Raw genomic sequence first — 22,368 nt, forward strand, 5'->3', positions numbered from 1 at the left:
GGGCCCGTCCTGCCCAGCGGCGGCCCGTGAACCGCGCGCTCCGCCCCGCGCCCCGGGGCCCGGTCCCGGCCTGCTCCCCCGAAGCGCTCGCAGCCCCGCGGGGCAGCGGTCCCCGGGACACTGGGGGGCGGGGGGCGGGCAGGAGGGGTGCAGGGACCAGTGACCGCGCGGGGGGGTTTGGAAGGGCAGCTGGCAGGAAAGAAGAAGACACCTCGGTAGGAAAAGCGACAGGGCTGGGGGCAAAGGGCTGCAAGTGGGCCTCTTCCCCGAGCCTACCCTCGCTCGGTTTTCCTTCATTCTTAAACATTTCAGACACAAACAGAAACCAACAGGACCAATTGCAAAAATGACTTAAAAAATTTTTTTATTATTATTATTGTTTTTTATTGCGGTAGCTTGTGGGTGTCCCGGGTCCTCCACGGAGGAACGGCAGCGTCCTCAGCTCTGGGGCCGTTCTTATGACCCCCTGGCTGCACGCAGGGCGACAGCCCGGGTGCCCAGCTGGCCTGGGCAGATGTTTACTGGGCTGGTACAGGTTGGGGGGTCTCCTGTGCACTCTCGACAGGACCCTGCAACCCGTTCTGCTCTGCCCCGGGCTCCGGATGCTCCAGAGCCTGCCGGGTATCCGCTTGCCACAGCTGCACCAGGTCCGTGGGGGTCTTTCCTGCCTGGGGGAACCAGGAGATCTGATCACTGTTCAGAAGTTTGTACCGGGACATTCCCTCATCTATACCAGGAGTTCCAAACAGGGGCAAATATCTAGAGATGTCTATGGTTGTCACCATCAGGGAAGTGGGAATTACTGGCAATTAGTGAATAGAGGCCAGGGATGCTGCTTAAACATCCTATAATGCACAAGAGAAACAGTTGTCCAGCCCCAAATGTCAATAATGTCCTGGTTGAGAAACCCCTACTCACATCCTCCCCGTATCTTCCTGACTTTCCTATTATCCCTTAGGATAATATCCCTCTTTCTTGAGTTAGGGGGACCCTCCCATTCCCCTCTCTTTTGTGATTTCTCTGGGCCCCCAAGAAGAGCTTGGACTAGGGGCGTAGGACCCTTAGAGAACTCCAGGCCCACACCATGTGCTAGGTAGGAGTGGTCATGCCAACCAAGCGCTTAGATTCCTTCCAGCTATGTTCCTCCATGATTATGGCCTTCCTGGGCCTGGACATTTGAACCCCCTTTGATCTACTTGGGGGCCTTTGGGAAGTCCTCTTACTGCCCTTTAAGGCTGTTTCTCTGCACTTGCACTCTGGACAGAGATAAACATCAAAAGAGCTGAGGAGGTGTGTGGGCGTCAAGTTCCCAGGAGGCCCAGAGAGACCTCCACTATGAATGTGCTCCAAGGGCAGGCTGAGTCTTGCTCAGTTTTCTCTGTCCTCTGAGTGCCTAGTACAGAGCCTTGGGAAGGGATACACACTAATTACTGAATCAGGGAATGAATGAACTTACTAGGTTCTTGGTCATCATGTCAGCCCCATGCAGGAGTAGCAGTTTGATGATTTTGTAGCGGTTGAGCCTCACAGCGTCGTGCAGAGCACTGTCTCCTTCCTAGAGCCAGTGTGACACTCAGTTATGGCCCCTGGGGGCATGTAGGGGAGCCCCCATGATATGGCTAAGCAGAAGGGAAGCTGGACACTCACTCTGTCTTTGGCATTGATGTCCAGGCCCAGGGATAGAAAGTGCTGCACAATCTCCACATGCCCTGTCCGGACTGCCACGTGCAGGGGGGTACTCAGCAACTGTGTGGGGAGGAAGTGAGAACTGCTGGCTGAAGGGGCCTAGACTGTGGTACTCCAGCCTAATCCCTTCCCCAAGTCCTAATGCCAAGGCCTGAGCCCTGCAAAGACTAGGAATGCTACCATTTCCGCCATCCTATCCAGTGGTCAACTCGGAAGCATTACATGCCATGTCCTCTGGGAGGCCTTCTATGGCTCCCCTCTCACCCAGCTGTGAGCAGCTGTTCACTCCTCTGCCCTTCTTTTAATAATTATAATAGATGCCATTTACTCAGAAGTAACTATGTGACGGGCATGGCAAAAGCTGACAAAACATCAGCCTTATGCTGAATAAATAATTTACATACATTTTCCCATCTAATTATATAAGAATTCTATAAGATGTTTGACAGATAAGCAATAGAGGCTCAGAGGCTGTCACTTGTTCAAGGTTACACACAAAGGAATGAATGAATAGAAAAATGGTGGATGGGGTGCCTGGAGGGCTCAGTCATTTAAGCATCTGCCTTTAGCTCAGGTCATGATCCCAGGGTTCTGGGATCGAGTCCCACATTGGGCTCCCTGGTCAGTGGGGCATCTGCTTCTCCTTCTCCCTCTGCCCCACCCCCTAGCTTGTACTCTCTCTCTGTCTCTCTCAAATGAATAAATAAATCTTAAAAAAAAAAAAAAAAGGAAAAATGGCCAATGAATAAACAAGTGAACAGATGAGTGGATGGCTGGATGGACAGATAGATAAAGATGATGAAGGATTGCATGGATGAACAAATCCCACATCTTTTGTCAATGCCAAAGCTACCTAAATTATGGATTTCTTCTCTTCACCTCTCCTCGGTCCTTCCTGCTCCCACCCCTGATGGCAGTCCCCAAGGTCCTACAGGGGATGGTAAGGAGCCCTCCCTGGTTTCTGTAAGCATTCTAGAAATCAGTCTAACTCACTACCTTCCTGCTTCCAGGGCTTTTCTGTTCTCTGCCCTTTGCCCTCGCTCTCCAACCACCCTAATATCTGTGAGTGTTACTGCCTCACCTTATCCCTGATGTTGGTGTCTGCTCCTCGGCTTTGCAGGAGTTTTACCACCTCCAAATGGCCCCCGCGGCAGGCCCAGTGCATGGCTGTGCAGTCCAGCTAGAAGAGATGGGGCTTTAGGGGAGAAAATGCCTAGGGAAAAGGACCCCAACCAATAGGGTGGGAGGAATCAGGGGAAAGGGGGCAGGGCAGGAGCAGGGGCACCCCTGTGCCTAGGCAATGGACTTGGCAGAGCAGGAGAACCCTCAGGTCCAAGCCAGGTTTATGGAGGATGGCCCCAGGCCATATAACCCACTGGAACTTGGGGCTGGCCAGGAGGAAGCCTGGGTGTGTCCCAGGTTGCCACAGATTTGCAGGGAGAGGGGGTCTACTGGTTCTGGGCCCACCTCCTACCTCCCACCCAACACCTGCTCTCTTGCTCACCCGATCCTGGAAGTCCACAGTGGCCCCACTCTCCAGAAGCTTCTCCAGGATCTCCATGTGACCTTCCAGGGAAGCTCGATGAAGTGCTGTCCGGCGGAACTGTCCCCAGAGCAACTGTCAGGGCCTGATCTCTGGCCTCAGGCTGAGACCCAGGCCTTACCTCTTTTCCATTCTGATCCCTGTGCTGGGTGCCCATAGCTTCCATGTTCTGGCAGTTCCTTCATGTTCTATTCAGACCAGCCTAGGAGCCCTCTTATGCCCTGGGAACTCTTACCTTACTGTCCCCCACCCCAGGCACATCAAGCTAGATCTTGACACAGGCTGTTCCCTCTGCTGGGAATGCCCCTTTTGCCCTCACTTCATATGACTGCTTGATGAATTCTTGCTCCTCCTTCAAGAAGCAGGGCAGTTCAAGTGCCATTATCTTGAAATCTCTAGGCCAAGCTTGCCCCCAGGGGACCCAGAGAAGCTTCTACAATGAGAGGGTGTTGGAAGGCAGGCCAAGTCTTACTAGACTCTGTTTCCTTTGAGTGCCTAGCCCAGAACCAGAATGGAGAGGTCCACACCCATGACTAATTCAAGAAAAGAACGAACTTCAGCTTTTTTCTTTTTTTTTTTTTTGTCTCTTGAAAAACTCAGGCCATGAGGCATATCTTCCCGTAGTAGTCTAAAGATCTGGTTATGTGCCAGTCTCCCTCTACTCCCAACCCTGGTCTTTCCTTTTTTGTACTTGCCAGCACCTGGCAGGGTGCTCAGAGATGGAAGGTGTTTGGAAAGATGGAGAGGAGTGAGACTCTCGAGTCTCATTGAATGGAAAGGCCATGTAGTTTGAGTCCATATGATGCAGGCTGAAGGTGACCAGTAAATTGCTTAATCCTGGGATAGGAGTATAAAAGAGCACCCTGCCAAGTGTGAAAGAGGCAGTACCAGAGAAAACAAAAAAGTGTGAAGGGTGACAGAAATGTTTTGAAAATCATGGTGATGGTTGCATGCCATGGTAAATATAATTAATGCCACTGCTATGTACACTTAAAATGGCTAAAGTGGCATGTTATGTTTCATATTATATGTATTTTGCCACAATAAAATAGTAAGTTTTAAAAGGAAGTGTATTATACAATGCAACATAAAAAATAGTATCATATCCTAGCATCTGCTTTATAGTTTTTTCCTTCATTCAGTAAATGCTAATTGAGGCATTAATGTTCCATTTAATCCCCATGACATGCTCTGAGGGAAGCAGGACATTTTACAGAGGAGGAAACTGAGGCACAGAGCTAGCTGAAGGTCACATAGCTAGGGAATGATAAGAGAGGGGATTCGAGCCCCAAATTCTTGGTTTGGGCTCTTTTTATTTAATTCCATTTCTCTTTCTTCCCTAAAAGACCGCATGACATTTATTACCCTGTAGGTAGTTCAAGTTGAAAAAGGCCGAAGGACATAGTAGATAAATTCCTGCACAGGCAAGGGGATATCCCAGCTCTTCTAAGGGCCCTCCTCCCAAAGGACACCCAATGCCTGTTCTCAAACAGGCCCACAAGTGGTTGGAGTGGGGGCGGCAACTCTGAAAGGGAGGTAGGAACAGGTGCAGGTAGGAATATCACCTGATCACAGGTGTCCGGGGAACCCCCATCAGCCAGGAACTTCTCAATGACCTTCATTTTCCCCTCCACTGCGGCTTTCAGGAATGTCTCTTCCTCCACGGGGCCAGTCTGGAAAACATAAATCCCGTCACAGACGGCTGCCCTGCAGTGATCAGAGGCCCTCCCGGCCTTCCTGCACCCCCCCCCCCCCCCCCCCGCCACCGCTTGCCGACACAGGTGTCCTCCCCAAGACCCTTACGATCTCCTCGGGCTCTGGAGGTGGCTCCTGGGCGGCGGCCAGTGCTTCCCGCTTCTTCTGCTTCCGTTTTTTCCGCAGCTCGATGAGGTTCTGGATCCCGCCCACGTCGATGATCTCCCGCCGAAGATCTAAGGATGTCTTGCGCACGCGCTCTTGGCCCTGCATGGAGGTGGCTCATCAAACCCCACGCTGGGGCCTTGGGGCCCCTGAGCTAAGCTGGGGGAGGAGGATAGGGAGAGCTGCTCAGGAGAGAGAGAATCCAAGTCTAGCTCTCCTGCCCAGGACCAGGAGAAGCAGATGCGACCCTGACACAGACAGCTCGGATCAGGGGACAAGGGGAGATTTAAGGGTCCCAGCTTTGAACCTTCACGTAGGTGAAGGGTAGGATGAGGGAATCTCAGAGGTAACCTCAGCCCAGGCCTTCAGAATGGAATCTGAATCCCCAGCTTTCCATGCAGTTTCATTTGTGTGTGTGTGGTGTGATCATAAAAGCAATACAGAAACAAAATGTATGAAGACAAAGCCCTCCTCCCAGAGTTAACTTCTATTGCGGCTTGGTTGATGACCTTCAGATAAGCATCCTATGGGATCATCCTCCACAGCAGTGCTCTGGAAACTCTACTTTCCTCTTACCTCTCCAATTAGCACATACAATGTCCCTGAGGCCCTTGACACCAGCATGGTGCCTTGCTGTATTGCTACCCCATCAGTTGGGGCTTCCAAAGTGAATCAATCCCCTGGGATCTTATACACGTGCAGATTCCGACTCAGCAGGTCTGGGGTGGGGCCGAGATTCTGTATGGCTAGCGTGCTCCCTGGGGGTTGGGGGGGCTGAGATGATGGTTCTCATATAACAGGGAGCAAAGCCATAGCTGCCTGTCCTGTCCCCTGAGCACAGAGGTTGGGTTCTTCTCACACTTACCTTAACCTTTTGTAAGGCCAGACTCGGAGCTCCTTGGTGCTTCTCATCCTCCAACACCAGCATGTCCATGGGCAGCTTCTGCTGGGCATTTCCTCGGAGTTTCTGGTGAGCCAAAGAGAGGAGGTGCTCCAGGACCTGCCTACAGCACGCATGGAGGCAGGTAGCCTCTCTCCCAACCCACTCCAAGGAGATCGCAAGGACCTCCTACTGTGACCTCAGAGCCCTTCTGAGCCCCACTTCTGATGGGTCCTGGAGAGCCCCTGGCCAGAACCAAGCTCATGGTTCCCCAACTCACCCCAACGCCAATGTCAGTTCAAATACCTTTCCACTGATGGCCGCATTACCTGGCAGAAAAGGGAAGGGCTTCTCAGTCCTCAGCAAAACAAATTTAAGGGCTGCCAGAATGCGTGTTCATGAAATTAAATATATTCACTTTTCAAAGCACCCAGATGATGGTGGTGGTGATGATGATGATGATGATGATGATTTCTTTGTTGCCATTAAAAATTCACATTGATGAAATGATTATGGTAAGAGTTTATAGTTATATAAATAGTCACATGTCAGTACAAAAATTTGGCAACTCTCTGTCAGATACCAAGTTTTTTTTCCTCAGATTTTACTGCTCCATGAAATGCTGGAGCTGGAAACTTGTCAGGAAATCTGAGGGATGGAAGCCACAGCTACCTAGCCTTCAGTTTGAAGGGACTCTTAGCATTCACCTTATCCTTATTGTAATTATATGGGTGAAACTCTTTCCAAGTCTCCTCTCCATTTGTAGTTTTGACTTGTCTGGACCACTTCCTCATGGCCTCCTCCTCTGTTTTAAAGGAAACCACTTTTTGTGAAGCTCTGGCACCCTATTTCTGAAGGCCCTGTGTGCTGGGAATTCTCACTCAGGTAAAGGATGAAGAGCCCAGATGACAGCTGGGGAGGAATGGCTGGCCACCTTTACAGAGCTCTCAGCTGCCTTTTGCATTTACCACTGAGCTCTAGTGTTCTATTCCAAGGTTGTTTTGAGGGCTGGTTCCCCAGGTCTTTATTTGGGAGGTTCTGTTGCCCACTGGCTGCTCCCTTCTGTGTTGGGCTTAAATGGTTTGAGGTATCCCCAGTGCTGGCCTCACCTGGAACACTGCATCTTCATCCAGGAACAAGGATGACCTTGGGCTGCTGCTACTACTGCATGTGGGACCCTGGCTGGGTTCCTCATGGAGCATACAGAAGGTGGGCTTGGGTCATAATTGTCTTGGTAACCCTCGCACCTATGACAGGGCCTAGCGTACGGCAGGTGCTCAGTGAATGTTTGGAGAATAAATGAGTGAATGAGTGAATGGGTCATGACAGGGGGCGCTCAGCATCTCTGCCTACCCCTAAGTCTTCAGTGATGAGTCCTAGTATGCTCCCACAACAGAGCCCAAACCAGGGGCTTCCAGACTCTCCTTCGCCTCCCATGCCAAGAAGGGGGAACAGGCTGGACAGAGGCTCCCTTCTGAGAACCCTGCTGGACTGGGGCCTGGTGGGAACAACTAGCTCTCATGCTCATTCATACCTTACCCAGACTCTGTGGTCCCTTGCTTTAGATTTGTCTTTGTGGGCTGACATACAGTAAGTACTCAATAAATGCTTACTGGATTGGGTGTTAGTTGGTAAAACACAACAAAACAAACTCCCACCTTACTTTGCAGATTTTTGTACAGATTAAATGAAAGAATGGCCATACAGTGCTTAGCGCAGTGCCGGGCATGTAGGAGGCACTTGGTGGGAAGACCGGCTCTGTGAGCACCCAGCGCCCTGACAGCCCTGCTGCTATATTTGTTAGGTGAATGAATGGATGAGGACTGGTCTGTGTCCCCTTGCTGAAGGCCTCTGTCCAGCGGCAGCACTCCAGAAATGGCCCAGCAGCATGACTCACCTGCCTGGCACCAGGGCAGGTCGCATTCCTGGAGATCCAGAGGTGCCCCAGCCCAGACTCAGCAGGTTCAGCCCCAGCTCTTCCCCCCAAAACCTGCCCCCCACCAGAGTCCTGCTCCTTCCCTCTTCCTCACCCCCATTCTGTCACTCCTTTTTTGAACAGATCCTACCTCCAAAGTGATTTGTTTCCTCCCTCCCATTCCTGCTAGGGCCAGTCTTTCCTCTCCAACATGTCCTTCTCAGGCTGTCAGAGCTGCCTTCCTAAAATAGGTCAGATGGCACCACCCGCCCTCACTCAGCAGCACTTTGTGGCTCCCCATTGCCCACAGAATAAATCTCTTTTCCATGGCCTTCTCTGGTTTATGCCCAGCCTTAGCCCCTACCTATTACCAGATTTTCTCAGAACAGGCCCACCGTCACCCACCCAAACTTCTGTGCCTATCTTTTCCTTCGCTCAGAATGCCCTCCCTCCCAGGTCTCCACTCACCAGCCTTGAAGGCCCCACTCAAATGCCGACGCGTTCCCAAGAGTCCTTGAGCACCCACAGTCAGAGTGATTCACCTACCCTACGTGCCCCTTCACTTCTGACTTAACAACTCTATTTCACCATTACTTCACTCTGCCTGTTTTTCTTTCTTTAAGATTTATTTATTTATTTATTTATTTATTATTTATTTTATTTGACAGAGAGAGAGAGTGCACAACCAAGGGGAGCAGCAGGCAGAGGGAGAGGGAGAAGCAGGCTCCCCACTGAGCAGGGAGCCCCACGTGGGGCTCCATCCCAGGACCCTGGGATTGTGACCTGAGCCAAAGGCAGATGTTTAACTGACTGAGCCACCAAGGCGCCCCTCACTTTGCCTGTTTCTTAGTGGACTGTGCACCTGACAGGTGCTGGCTAAAACAAATGTAGGGCTGCCGGTAAGGAGGAGGTAGGGGCTGGCCCTACTGATCCTCTTATTCCTCACAGCACCCAGCACTTGGTAGAGGAGACTCTAAGTCAGGTACTAATTTAAATAGAATGAAGAGTAGACAAGCCTGCACTCTCCTCTCCCCCACTTCTTTATCCCAGAGAAAATGCAGTTGCCCAGAGCTGCATGCTCCAAAAGCTTCCCCACATGCGGCTGGTAGTCTAGGGAAAACCCACGCTTCCTTTCCCAGCACCCCTTCCTCGCTCTGCTCCCAGTCTTTATCCTTCTTCAGGGACCATATGCTGGGAGTTTGTCCCATCTCAGCCTCCCACTTAGCTGCTGGGAGATCTCGGGGGCCCACACTCCCACATTCTCAGGTAGCACCCCAGCTGTCCTGCTTGGTGCAGCCTGGCCTGCCTCCACGAGGCCCAGCTGGGTGGCAGGATCTCAGGAGCCCAGCTTGCCTCACCCGCCCCACTGTCTCTCAGTTCTTGGGATGGAAGCTCCAGTCTCCCACTGCCAGCAACCCCCTCCACCAGGAGCACTGTTGGGCTGGAATGGAGCCATCGGGCCCCTGGGGACACTTGCCTTCCTTCCCACTGAAGATGTGGCAGCCAGGCTCTTGCTTCCCTTAACAATAGAGCTGGATCTCCTTAGAATCCCCTTGGGTCCCCACACCATACCCATACCTCATTCTCTTCCTCCTGCGCCAGCCGCTCTTCGATAAGTGCCGTGGCCCTCTGCACTGCCTCAGAGCCCTCCATGGTGCTGTCTATAACCACCCTCTGCAGGCCACAGGGCTTCAGGGGCTTTATAAGCCAGGGCATCCACCCCCTCCCCGCTGGGCGCCTTTGCCATGAGCTCACCGGCCCAATTCTCCACCTGCCTCCCCCACCTGTCACCTTCACCCCGGGCAGCCCCAGCGAGCTAGGGGAAACAGGGACAGTTTGCCCCCCAGCCTCACCCCCTGGCCTATTGGAGCTGAAGGGCCCAGTGTCCCAAAAGCAGAGCTGCAGGAAGGAGCTGCCCAGCCTCTGTCCTGAGTGCTTGGATCCAGTTGGGCCTTAGCCGCGGCAGCTGGACTGCACAAAGGACACACTGGCTGCCCCCAACCCTGATGGTAGTGCCACCTGCTGGACGCCTGGAAACTCCACTGCCAGTGAGGGGAACTGAAAGTCAACTGTGGGCTGCGTCCCCAGCTATCCTGTGAACAGGCCCTGCTTGCTCGGGAGTGGGGCAGACACTTCTATGTCTGGGCTGAAGTGCGAAGGTGGTGGGCAGGAGTAAGAGCAGGTGCCTCCCTCTTAGCCTGCAGCTCACGCAGGCCTTTGCCTCTCCAGGGTCCCGCAGCGCCCCCTAGCGAGGCATCGCTGTATGTGGCTGCATGTTCATTAGCCTCTGACAAACCTTGACCCACCTGTCTGTAGGTCTCACGAAGCCTCTCCAAAAGTTAAAAAGTTCTTGCTTCAAGAAGGGTGTCAGGAAGCCACCTTAAAGCCACCAGAGTGCAGTGCTGAGCCCAGGTGACAGGGACACCAGCTCCTTCTGATCCTTCCCTCCTGGTTTCCTTGTCAGGCCACCCTGACTGGGGTCTGGCCCCGCTCGCTGAGAAGGAAAAAACTCTCAATCGAGAAAAAGCAGACTTGAACTTGCTCAACTCCACACCTAGAATTGTGGGAGGGAGCCCTGGGTCGTCATGACCCAGGTTTAACGTGCCAATGAGCCACAGACGCTACAGCTCTGCAATTCTGTAATGCTCATGTGCCTCGTGTGGCTAAACCACCTTATCAGAGGTCCTCCTAGGATGATGATATGCACACTTTTCCCAAAGGAAGTCAGAACCTTTTTCTTTCTCGTTCCCTTGCTGGTAAGCTGACACATGCTAGTAGTCTAAATTTGTCTGAGATTTTCCTTTCACATCACCGAGGGTGCGGCACAGCATCTCCAGGATTTTGGCACACACCTCAAGTCCTGAGGGCCGGGCTCAGGGGCTGGAGCAGGCGGCCAGCCCCCTCCTGCTACGCGAGCAGACCAGCAGATTACTAAGGCCACCTTCCTAAGATGCTGCCTCTACTTTCAAAGCACTTTCGCATCTGTTATTCCATTTAATCCTCCCAGCAACTGAGGGAAGAGACAGGGCAAGCAGCATCGTCTCTACATCAAGGATAAGCAAAGTGGGCTCAGGGGTTAAGTGTTTCTTCTGAGGACGTGTAAGAACACAGGGCTTGGAATACTAGTAATTCGAGGCTCCCCTGAATTCTCTGCTATGACCTGCTCCCACACCAGAACTGGCTCTGGGGCTCCACGGAGCTTCCGGGGAACCCAAAGTCAAAGCTAGGCAAGAGAGAAGGAAGGAGCAAAAGGCTTTATTGATAAATATGCAGATATGTCTGTACACAGGGACCTGTTGTGGGCCATGACCAGGCTGCAGACCCCCCCACCGCTTGGGTTACAGCCAGGAGATGGCCCTGTGCAGACCCCCGCCACAACAGCACAGCCGTCCAGCCACACCCCCACCCCATCTCTGCCAATTGTGCTGGGGGGCAGGGAGAGGCAGAGGCCGGCCTCAGGCTCCCTGCCCCTGGGGCTCACGAGCCATTCCCTCCCCTCCAGGGGACTGGCACCGGGCCCAGGGCAGAGTCAGGGAGTGGGGGGCAGGGGTAGGGGACAGCAGCTGCTTCAGACCCTGAGCAGAAAACCGGAGTGAGCACAGCCGGCAGCACCAGATGACAGATCTGGGCTCCAGGGGCCTCCGGGCTGGCCCTTGTGGCTCGAGCCTGCTGCGGGAGAGAGGCAGGGTGGAAAGCCCCAGAGTGCCTTTTCTCTGACCAAGTTGGCAAAGCCTGTGTGTGGCAGCACTGCCTCCTGGGTGTGGGGCACTGGTGGCCCACAGTGCCCCTGGGAGGCAGGGTCCCTTCATGGCTTGCTCAGCAACCACACGGCAGGAGGCGCCCCTGAAGAAAGTAACAGCACTCGGAGGCAGCAGCAGGGTGGGGGGGGACTTAGTGCTCAGCCAGGAGGGCCTCTCAGCCCCACAGAGCCCTCCATGGCCTCTCTTCCCAGGGGTCCGCGGGCTCATCAGTCCTGGGGTGGCGGGGGCTGGTTGATGATGACCTGGATAACAAAATCTTTCTGGATCTTGGTTTCCTGGAGTCGCGTGCGGTCTGTGAGCAGCTTCCCGGAGAAGAACCACCGTTGCCAGGACGGCTCAATGCCCTCTTGGGTGTGCAGCTGCCTCTTCAGCTGCCCCACTGTGTCAGGCAGGCTGGCGCTGAGCCTCACGTCCTTGCCTGTGGAAAGGCGCACCTTCAGGGGGAACTCGCGGCGCACGCTGGGCGTGGGCTCTGGCGGCTCCAGGCTCTCCTCCTCAGTGTGCTCCAGCAGCAGGTTCACAGGCGGCGACAGGCAGTAGATGGGCAGCTGGTAGCGATTGCCCAGCTCGTCGTAGCATTCACAGAGGGTGCCTGTGTGAGGACCGGGCCAGTCAGAGTCTGCTTGGGGACCCCCGGGACCCCCAATGTCACTGTAATTTGGAGACAGGGGCCCATGTGGGAGTAATTAAGGTTAAATAAGCTCATATTGGGGAGGAGCACCAATCCAATAGGATTAGTGTCTTTATAAGAAGAGACACCGAGGCACATTCTCTCCCCACCATGCGAGGCCATAGCAAGCAGGTGGCCATCTACAAGCCAAGAAGAGAGCCCTCACCAAAAAACAAATCAGCTAGCACCTAGATCTTGGGCTTCCCAGCCTCCACAACTATGAGAAATAAATCTGTTGTTTAATAAGGTACCCAATCTGTGATATTTTGTAATAGCAACCCAAGCAAAGTAATACACCTGTTCTGGCATCCCACAGTCCTCAAACCCACCCTACAGTCAGGTGTCTCTGGGACAGAGAGCTGGGAGTTCAAGGTAAAATCGGGAGGATGTGGGCTGGCATCTTGGCTTTACCAGGTACTGGCTTGTACAATGCTGGCAAACTATGAAACGTTCCATTTGTTCATTCAACAAGTCTTTCCTGAACATATGGGCTTGCTGCTGGGGTTACAAGGGTGAATAGAAAGCACGGGCCCCGCTCTTCATGGCTTATCCCCTGGTGGGCCCCAGTTTCCTTCCTGTACTATGTATTGCATATAGTAGTATATTTATTGTGTCTTGAGCACCTACTAAGTGCTGGGACTTGGCTAAAGAATGTTTTGCATATCTTGCTGAGTCCTTAAAACCATCCTATGAGATGGGTATCCCCACTTTACAGCTGTAAGTTCCTGAGACTTTAAAATCGAGAAGCTCCCTGCTCAGGGGCACACCACCAAAAACAGAGACATTTGTTACAACCCAGGTCTGTGATTCTAGACTTCCATTGTTATTCTCTACTTTACATGGCCCCACAAGGCTGTTATGAACTTAAATGTGATAATATAGTAGGAGCTTCTAGCTCAGTGTCCAACACATAACATCCAACAGAAGGTTAGTACCTCAGATGTTCTGTGATCCCAAAGTACCCTGAGCAGCTCTATCTTGCTTTCATCTAGCTTGCTTTGAGGTTGGCTGGTGTCTTTCTATCCCTTCACTAGACGAGCAGGGACTGTGTCTCATTTTTGTTTGTGCCCCCACCCCTGGTCAGTAAGGGCTGCCTAAATGAACAAGCAAATGCCACTCTGGCCACCTAGCAGCTTGGATAAAAACTCCCTATGTGTGGTTGGCCACTGGCTCTCTTCCACCCTGAGCAGCCTGGTGGCTCCCACTCACCATGAGGCAGGGTGATGCTGGCTCCATCCAGGATGGCCTGAGCCAGCTCATGGTCGTTGGCCTCAGCTGCATAGGCGGCGGCCTTGAGGGCGTCCCAGATCTCCTTGCGGCCCTCAAAGGCAGGTGCTGTGTCCCAGAACTCATCCCGTTTGCTCCTCAGCTGCCCGTCAGTCATGGGGTAGTCACTCTTCCACTTCAGTCGTTCCTTCTTCAGGGGCTCATTGCGCCCTGAGCAGGATGGAAGGGACAGGCTGAGTGCCTCTAAAGCCAGGCTGTGGTCAGCCCTCTCTCCCACCCCTTCCCTGCCAGCACCCCCCCTCCCCCATCCCTCCCCTTCCCAGCAGTGGCTCCTAAATATTCAGGTCTTGGGGTCCTTTCTTGGCATCAAGGAAGAGTCTGGAGACTGCACACACCCAGCCTGGGAACGCAAACTATCTTTGTCAACACTGCATATATTGCCTCTTTCCTTGATTATGAAGGAGTACACGTTCACTATTCTTAAAAACCTGCCAAAAATGTCAATGCGTGAGAATAATGGTGGTCATTCATAGGGCAGGGCAAGCACTTTAAACCCACTGCTGTTCATCTCGTATGCAAAACCCAGCAGATGGGCAAACTGAGACCTGAAGAGCCTATCATTTGCCTGAGGCCACACGGGTAGGGATCTCACACAAGACTTTCTAAATGCTAAGCCCACCCTCTCACTGCTGTCTGTGCCATGCTGCCACCGGGGAAAAAATGACTCAAGAACTCTACTCTTGGGGATCCCTGGGTGGCTCAGTAGTTTAGCGCCTGCCTTCGGCCCAGGGCATGATCCTGGCGTCCCAGGATCGAGATCCATGTCAGGCTCCCTGTATAGAGCCTGCTTCTCCCTCTGCTGGTGTCTCTGCCTCTCTATCCCCGTCTCTCACGAATAAAAAAAAAAAAAAAAGAACTCCGCTCTTCAGAAATAACCACCGTTGACACAGAAGCAGATTTCCTTTCCCCCCATTTCTCTCAATATGGTTGAGTTCATATCACTTTTTAAAAAGACTTATTTATTTATTTGATAGAGAGTGAGCGTGCACCTGCACGAGCAGGGGTGCGGGTGGGAAGGTGGGCAGAGGGAGAGAGCATCCCAGGCAGACTCCCTGCTGAGCACAGAGCCCAAAGCAGGGCTTGATTTTACCACCCTGAGGTCATGACCTGGGCTGAAATCACGTGTCAGAGGATGCTTAACCAACCACCCGGGTGCCCTAGCTAAGCTCAGACTATTACATTTATTTGTTTATATTCCTTGTTACAGAAAGGACTTCACATTTTTTTTAATGCCAATATGTTTCTTTCTATACTTACATTACTGTCAATGTATATTCCCATGATTAAACATGATAAACTGCAATGTCTGTCATTAATGAATTGTCTACCACATAGTTACAAAAAATATTTTTTTGAAAAAACCATAAGCAGGCAACCAAAAAACCCCTGTGGCATCTGAAGATGAAAACAATTCTGCTAAATGTCATTTTTCTTGTTACGTGGCCCCAAATGACTTCCAAGACAAGTTAAGACGGAGGCCAGAAACATCTCTCAAAGGCTCTATGAGGCTCAGTCCTTTCAAAGCTGAGCGCAGAATTTGCCACAGGAGAAAGGTCTCAAGCCCTCAGCTCCCCCTAGAATTCAGATTCTACAGGCAAGAGGCAGAACCAAAGCTGAGGTCAGCCCCAAGGCTGCCTTGTCTGGATGGGGCAGGAGAGGGGGCTCCTCAGGGGAATACAATGACATCCACTGCCTACCAGTTGTGGGAAAGAACACCCTGCAAGCACTGTACTTATATACATTGTCCCATTTTAGCTTCACAATTAGCCTTAGGCCCTAAAGGTTTAGAGTTTCCCCCAGATGATGGGACAGGCAGAGAGATCAAATGACTTGCCTGAGGTCACACAGTAAGTGAAAGAGTGAGGATCCCACCTTAGATCAAGACAGAATCCACAATGGCCCTCCTGCAGGTTTGCCACCAGTGCAGGCAGCAAACTCTCAAAGTCAGACATTTAATTTAAAGGGCTTCTGGGTTAGCAGAAAGAAATGCAAATCCTCTTTGTGGGAAAACAACTTTAAACCAGGCCTCAAAGAATTCCCAGGATAAAGTTCCAAGGAAAATAAATGATAAGGTCAGAGGTTTTTTTTTTTTTTTTTTTTTTTTTTTTTTTAAGCACAACATACAAGGAAACCGGCAGTATGAGCCAGAGCCAGCAAAAACAGCAGACGGAAGAATCAGACAGACAAAGATTTCAGATATGGGGTTTATCAGACACAGATTACAAAATACCAAGTTTAAGAAATAAGTGAGTCTTAACAATATGAACAAAAAAATAGATGTATAAAAAATGACCAAGGAGAAATTAAAAGAACCATACAGGACTTCTAGAAATGAAAAACATACTAACCGAAACTTAAAGGTTCTAACTTTGGGGCACCTGGGTGGCTCAGTCCGTTGAGAGTCTGCCTTGGGCTCGGGTCATGATCCCAGAGTCCTGGGATGAATGAAGCCTTGCATCAAGCTCCCTGCTGGGTGGGGAGCCTACTTCTCCCTCTCCTCCCTGCTCTTGCTCTCTTTCACCATCTCTGTCTCTCTCTCTTAAATAAATAAACAAAATCTTGGGGAGAAAAAAAAAGGGTCTAACATTTTAAGTCAGAATTTCCAGAAGGATACAACAGTTAGAAGGGGGACGAAACAATATTCAAAGAGATCATAAAAATGTCTATTTTCAGGATCCCTGGGTGGCGCAGCGGTTTGGCGCCTGCCTTTGGCCCAGGATGCATTCAAAGAGATCATAAAAATGTCTATTTTCAGGATCCCTGGGTGGCGCAGCGGTTTGGCGCCTGCCTTTGGCCCAGGATGCGATCCTGGAGACCCGGGATCGAATCCCACGTCGGGCTCCCGGTGCATGGAGCCTGCTTCTCCCTCTGCCTGTGTCTCTGGCTCTGTCTCTCCTTCTATCTCTCAAGAATAAATAAATAAAATCTTAAAAAAAAAATGTCTATTTTCCTCTAAACTGACCTATAGATTTAATGCAATTTCACTAAGATTCCTAACTGGGAAGCTTTTTTCCTCTCCCCTCCAGGAACTTGGCAAGTCTAAAGTTTATATAGAAGGACAAAACCACCCCAGAGCAGGATGAGTGGGAGAACCTGCACTACCATTACCAACACGGATTATAAGGCTATAGTGAGTGCAGTCCTAGAACAGGGACAGATAAATGGGCTGATGGCACAGAACAGAGAGCCCAGAAATAGACCCAGCATATACAGAAACATGACTAAAATGAGCAGGAACATTGCAGATGGTGTGTGCATGTAAGATGGATGTGAAATATATATATACACACACACACTGGCCTCTGCCCCTGGTTTCTGATAATATTCGGTCTTTTATCTGGTTCCTAATACACAGCTGCTAAAACTCTTATAATTTCCTGAGTGATAGAGATGTCTGTCTGATATAGAGTTCCCAAACCCCTTGGAACTTCCTGGGTGATTCAAGTGTCTTTCATTCTAATGAGGTGGCTCTTGGTGGGCTCTAAGAAAAGCTTGGAACTTTTAGCCCTGTCCCCCATTCTCTGGTGAGGAGAGAGGAACTGTAAACTGAGTTAATAACTGGTCATACCTATGTGATGAAACCTCCACAAAAATCCCAAAAGTATGAGGCTTGGAGAGCTTCCAGGTTGGTAAGCATATCCATGTGCTGGAAGGGTAGCACACCCCAAGTCTGGGACAAAAGCTCCTGTGCTTGGGACACTTTGAAATGTCCCCTCATAGGATCTCTTCATCTGGCTATTTATTTGTATCCTTTAAAATGTCCTTTGTAATAAATCAGCAATAGTAAGTAAACTATTTTCATGGGTACTGTTGAGCTACTCTAGCAGATTACTGAACCCAAGGGGAGGTCATGGGAACCTCTGATTTGTAGCCAAGTTGGACAGAAGTTGTGGGTAACCTGGGTACTCACTACTCGAAACTGGAAGCTGGGGCAGTCTTGGGGCATGAACCCTTAACACGTGCACTGATTCCAGGTGGCATCAGAATTGAATAGAATTGTAGGATACCAGTTGGCATCCACAGAAAATTGGGAGAATTGGTGTGGGAAAAATACCCATAAAACTGGCGTCAGAAGCATTCTGTGTGATCAGTAGAGGAGAAACAGAGGAGGTTTTTCTTTTTCTTTTTTTCTTTTTAATGGTTTTATTTATTTGAGGTAGAGAGAGAGAGAGAGAGCATGAGCGAGTGGGGGAGGGGCAGAGGGAGAAGCAGGCTCTCTGCTGAGCAGGGAGCCTGACACAGGGCTTGATTCCAGGACCCTGAGATCATGACCTGAGCTGAAGGCAAATGCTTAACTGACTGAGCTGCCCAGGCGCCCCAAGATTTTTCTTCACAAGGGACTACTGATAAATGCTGTTAGGGCTACAGGCTCTCCATATAGGAAAACACAAAACAGAATCCTTCCTCACACCAGCCACAAATATTAAAACCAGATCAATCAGGGGCTTAAGCGTGGAAGAGAAAGGACACAGTGGAGAGACAGATTATAGTTCTGTCTGGATGTTTTTTGTGAAAGTTTGGTCCAGAGGGGTTTTTTAACTGGATCAAAGAAATAGCTCTGCTTCATGATTTCTGACCCCTTCTCTCTCTGGTCCTTTAGCAATAACTCTGATCAACCAGGGTTCACAGTCATTAAGTGACACCCTCAGGGACCTGTGGGCCGTGTGGGGCTGCCCCTCCACTCGGTGACTTCTCTTTTTCTTTTCTTTTTTAAAGATTTTATTTATTTATTCATGAGAGACACAGAGAGAGAGGCAGAGACACAAGCAGAGGGAGAAGCAGGCTCCATGCAGGGAGCCTGAGGTGGGACTCGATCCCTGGACCGCAGGATCACGCCCTGGGCCAAAGGCAGTTGCTCAACAGCTGAGCCACCCAGACGTCCCAAACTTCTTGAGCTGATTTCTATAGTTTTCCTGTCTCCTTCCTCTTGGCCAGATGTCACTTCTTACTAGTCCCTGCCTACCTGTGGCTCCTATAGGTAGAGGTCAGGCCCAGCTAATGGGCTCCTAATCTGCTGAGGTTGAGAAAGCCTGTCAGTACTTTTGAAATCGAGAGCATCCAGTTTTAAGAAAGAGGCTTCCCAAAGAAGAAAGAGACTAAGCTTCAGGGCATCTGTTGTTCCTGCTCAGAACCCCCTAACTTCTGTCCCATCAAGTGGTTAGGTTTTGGCTCTATTCCTGACAATTGAGGTTGGACTGTGACATCAGGACTCCTAAGGTATAACCACGTACACATGCCTCTCACTGTCTCCTAAGCTAAAAATAGCCCCATGGTATCCCCTTTTCAAAGTCATCACCTGAGGGATGCTTTGCTCATATATCTGGCTTTCAGAGTCCCCTCCCCTGCACGTGGACAGCAGAATGCTTTCCAGTTATCACAGACCCACCCACAAATGGGACACAATGCAAGTGTGCATCCGCAAATATTAACAGCACCTGCAATCACCAAGAATGCAATGGTTTAAAAATTCCTCATCTTATATGCTGGCCCTTTCAGGTGGAAGACACTAGAAAATATCAGAATGGAGTGGGGGTGGTGCGGGGAATAGGGAAGGTTGATGTAAGGAAAGGGCACAGGAGCCAAGTTGTCTTTGCAGCCATCATGGCACTTCAGAGCCAGCAGGGGGCAGCCGCAGCACCTCTGGGCCAGGTGCTGGCTCCCTCCAACACTGAGTCAAATACAGCATAAAAATATCCAGCAAAACTCTCCAGACCGGAGGCAAGCATGTGTAACAGACATGCCAAAATGTCTGGATCCCTACAGTCTGATGCTTATAATTTAGGCAAAGATACAGACAAAAACTGAAAAAGAAGGTTTTAATCCAAACATAAAAGCAAACTGATGAATATTTTTAATTTCAGTTACTTAAAAAAAAAAAAAAAAACAAACCACGATGTTTTATAGTTAGCTGAGTCAAAAACATTGGGCAGTAGAAAGGGTGTGAACACTCTCATATGCTGCACAAATTGGTACAAACTTTCTGGAGGGCATTTGGTATGGTACCAAAAAACTAAAAAATGTGCATCCTTTTGGCTCAGATATTCGGTTTCCAAGAATGTATGCTAAGAAAATAATTACAAGTATGTGGTGAAGGTTCATCTATGAAGCTGTTTAACTCGACACAATTTTAAACAGGGAAAGCTAGAAACAAACTAAATGTATGCCAGCAGGAGAAAGGCTAAATAAAATCTGTGCATCTGTGGCAGCCGCTCTATAATGCTGACTAATGTGGAGAAATGTCCACAAAACAGTGAAAAAAGGTTATAGAACAGCAAGTGTTCTGTGCTCCAGCTCCTGTTTCTAAAAAAGTATGTGAAAAATATATATATTAAAAAGAATGGAAGGATTCACACCAAAATGGTAACAGTGGTTAGAGCTGATTGGCAATGACTAGTGAAAAAAAGACTTTTTTGCTTATATTTTCCAAGTTTCCTAAAAGGCATTTATGACTTCGGTATAAGAATAATACAATGAAAGTTGTTAACAAAGAAAAAAGGGTATGTAAAGTTCCAGGGAGCGGCTACAGAAAAGTAGGAAGGGTTTGTGAAGCCGAGTGAGGGGTTTTTGGGAGTGGTGATGAGCTGCAAAGCCCAAGGGCCACAACCTCTAGGGTTTTAGTTACTGGCAGCTCTGGGTAACTGTCCAGGGGCAGGGCCGGTGCTGCTGGTTTCCAAGCAGGAGCATCTAGTGGCTTCTACTTATGTCTCTACCTGTCCTAAATAAGCTCCAGGTCAAAGACAGAGTAAAACAAATGGACCTTATCTTTAATGAAGACAGAAGAGAAATTTAAAAAACAACAAAAGATCGGGGAACCTGGGTGGCTCAGTCAGTTAAGTGTCTGCCTTTGGTTCAGGGCATGATCCTGGGGTCCTGGGACTGAGCCCTATGTGGGGCTCTGAGCCCAGCAGGGAGCCTGCTTCTCCCTCTCCCTGCCACTCCCCCTTCTTGTCCTCTGTGTGTCAAATAAATAAATAAATAAAATCTTTATTTTACTTATTTTTAAAAAGATTTTTAAAAAAGATTTTATTTATTAATTCATGAGACACACACAGAGAGAGAGAGGCAGAGAGACACAGGCAGAGGGAGAAGCAGGCTCCATGCAGGGAGCCCAATGTGGGACTGGATCCAGGGACTCCAGGATCATGACCTGAGCCAAAGGCAGACGTTCAACCGCTGAGCCACCAAGGCATCCCAAATAAAATCTTTAAAACAACAACAAACAACAAAAGATCATTCTGTAGTCAAAGTCCACACCAGCATGGGGAAGTACAAAACGCCCATGAAAACCACGACTTTCTGTGATAATGGTGGACAGGGAACAGCAAGATATCTGTGACTGAGCAGAGAATGTAGGTTTTTTGAGTACAGAGGCAAAGCTGGAGTCTCAGAGGGCTGTTCAACATACCACCTGTGTTAAGATCTCCTGAAGTGCTGGTTAGAAAGGCAGGCTCCAGGGTTTACTTCAGACCCACTGGACTCAGAAACATAGGGGCCGGGCTGGGGTATACGCTTGATTCCAACAGAAGAACTCCACTTGTAAACACAGGAGAACAGAAGTGGAAGTGGCACACTCATCTACACCTTCATGTAAGTTAGTTCAATGGATCACCTCTTTAGTCACTGCTGAGCGCCGAGTTGGAGAGGTAAGAGGAGAGAGAGCAGGAGGGCACAGCGGTCTGGATTGGGGGAGGATAATGATGGTGGACCTGTGGTTTGGTCTCCATAATGAATGGTGTCTGGCGATACTACCCCCAAGGGAGGGCACTGTAAAGAGTTGGAGAGCACAACCAAAGGCCCTTTCCGATTTACCTGGAGCTGCTGTGTGTCTCTGAGCCTGGGTGTGTGTGCACACTACTACCACCTGCTTCACACTGTTTAATTCAGAATGACTGAATTAAAGAGGGGAGTCTCGAGAACCTATCGAAGGACAGGTTCCTGGTGGCTTGCCTCTGAACACCCCATGGCCTCACAGCATGCTGGCCTGGTGCCAGTTCTCGACAAGTGTCTGCTGAGTTGAAAATGGAGCTGACAATCGCCCAGTGAATGGGGTCGGGAGCCTGGTGGAGGAATCACGGCTGAGAGCACCTGTGGGCAGGTGGGAGGGAACAGGAGAAAAGTCTACACGAGAGACAAGCTAGGCAGTCCCTCTGCCTCTTGGTATCATGCCTCAGGAGGTCTTCATTGTGGCTTTGGGGACTGGCACAACTGAGCCACTGGGAAGTGACACGACATCTGAGGCCAGCCAAGGGAACCAGAGATTTCCCAGGACAGGCAGTCCACCCAAGCCAGGAGACAGCCCTATTTATACCGTCAGCAATCCCCAAGCTCTATTTCCACATGGTTACCAAGCTCCATCCCCAGACCCCTACTCTGGGGACAGAGCCCACGGTGTCTTCCCAGGAGTGCTGATTATGGGACAAGTCTGGGCTTGCTCTAGCTGGTGTGAGAGATGAAGCTCCAGGCAGGGACAAAGGCCTGCCTGTCCCAACATCTTGGGCTGCAAAGGCCCTTTGGTCAGGATGCAGACTGGAACATCTCTTCTTCCCCTCCCACCCTGATAGGCACAGCTGGGATGCAGGGGGCTGGTGAGATGAGGCTGAAGTGTGGCACCTGGTGGAGGGAGTCATGGGTCAGAAAGAATAGCAGGCCCCAGAAGAAGGATCAGCCCAGCTGGGGAGGGGTGCAGGTGGGGGAAGTGGAGCCCAGGTAATCCCTTCAGGAAGCGTGGTATTTATAGTTAGACTTAGCCCAGGATGACCCTCAGAG

General features: G+C 50.4%; 2 protein-coding genes and 1 long non-coding RNA gene across 4 annotated transcripts in view; 1 reads left to right on the forward strand and 2 right to left on the reverse strand.

The window, feature by feature from the left end:
• Window positions 1-367: 367 nt before the first annotated feature.
• ANKRD2 (ankyrin repeat domain 2) lies at window positions 368-9,646 on the reverse strand. The gene is given in 10 exon segments (XM_041742490.1): window positions 368-668; window positions 1,457-1,555; window positions 1,648-1,746; window positions 2,768-2,866; window positions 3,191-3,289; window positions 4,795-4,902; window positions 5,033-5,191; window positions 5,955-6,056; window positions 9,463-9,555; window positions 9,557-9,646. Coding segments are annotated over 10 exon segments (1,083 nt in total). The 5' UTR covers window positions 9,632-9,646; the 3' UTR covers window positions 368-518.
• LOC121483977 lies at window positions 5,161-8,215 on the forward strand. The gene is made up of 2 exons (XR_005985905.1): window positions 5,161-7,178; window positions 7,774-8,215. It is a non-coding gene; the product is annotated as an uncharacterized LOC121483977 (long non-coding RNA).
• Window positions 9,647-11,123: 1,477 nt separating the features above from the next.
• Window positions 11,124-22,368, reverse strand: part of UBTD1 (ubiquitin domain containing 1) — a 56,639-nt gene continuing 45,394 nt past the window's right edge. For both annotated transcript variants that reach the window (XM_041745484.1, XM_041745485.1), the window contains exons 2-3: window positions 13,525-13,752; window positions 11,124-12,237 (exon numbers count right to left, since the gene is read on the reverse strand). In XM_041745484.1, coding sequence (XP_041601418.1) covers window positions 11,852-12,237; window positions 13,525-13,752 — 614 coding nt within the window. In that variant the 3' untranslated portion in view covers window positions 11,124-11,851. The remainder of the gene's footprint in view (window positions 12,238-13,524; window positions 13,753-22,368) is intronic.

The sequence above is a fragment of the Vulpes lagopus genome, chromosome 2 (genome assembly GCF_018345385.1).
Source record: "Vulpes lagopus strain Blue_001 chromosome 2, ASM1834538v1, whole genome shotgun sequence".
NCBI classification, from domain to species: Eukaryota; Metazoa; Chordata; class Mammalia; order Carnivora; family Canidae; genus Vulpes; species Vulpes lagopus.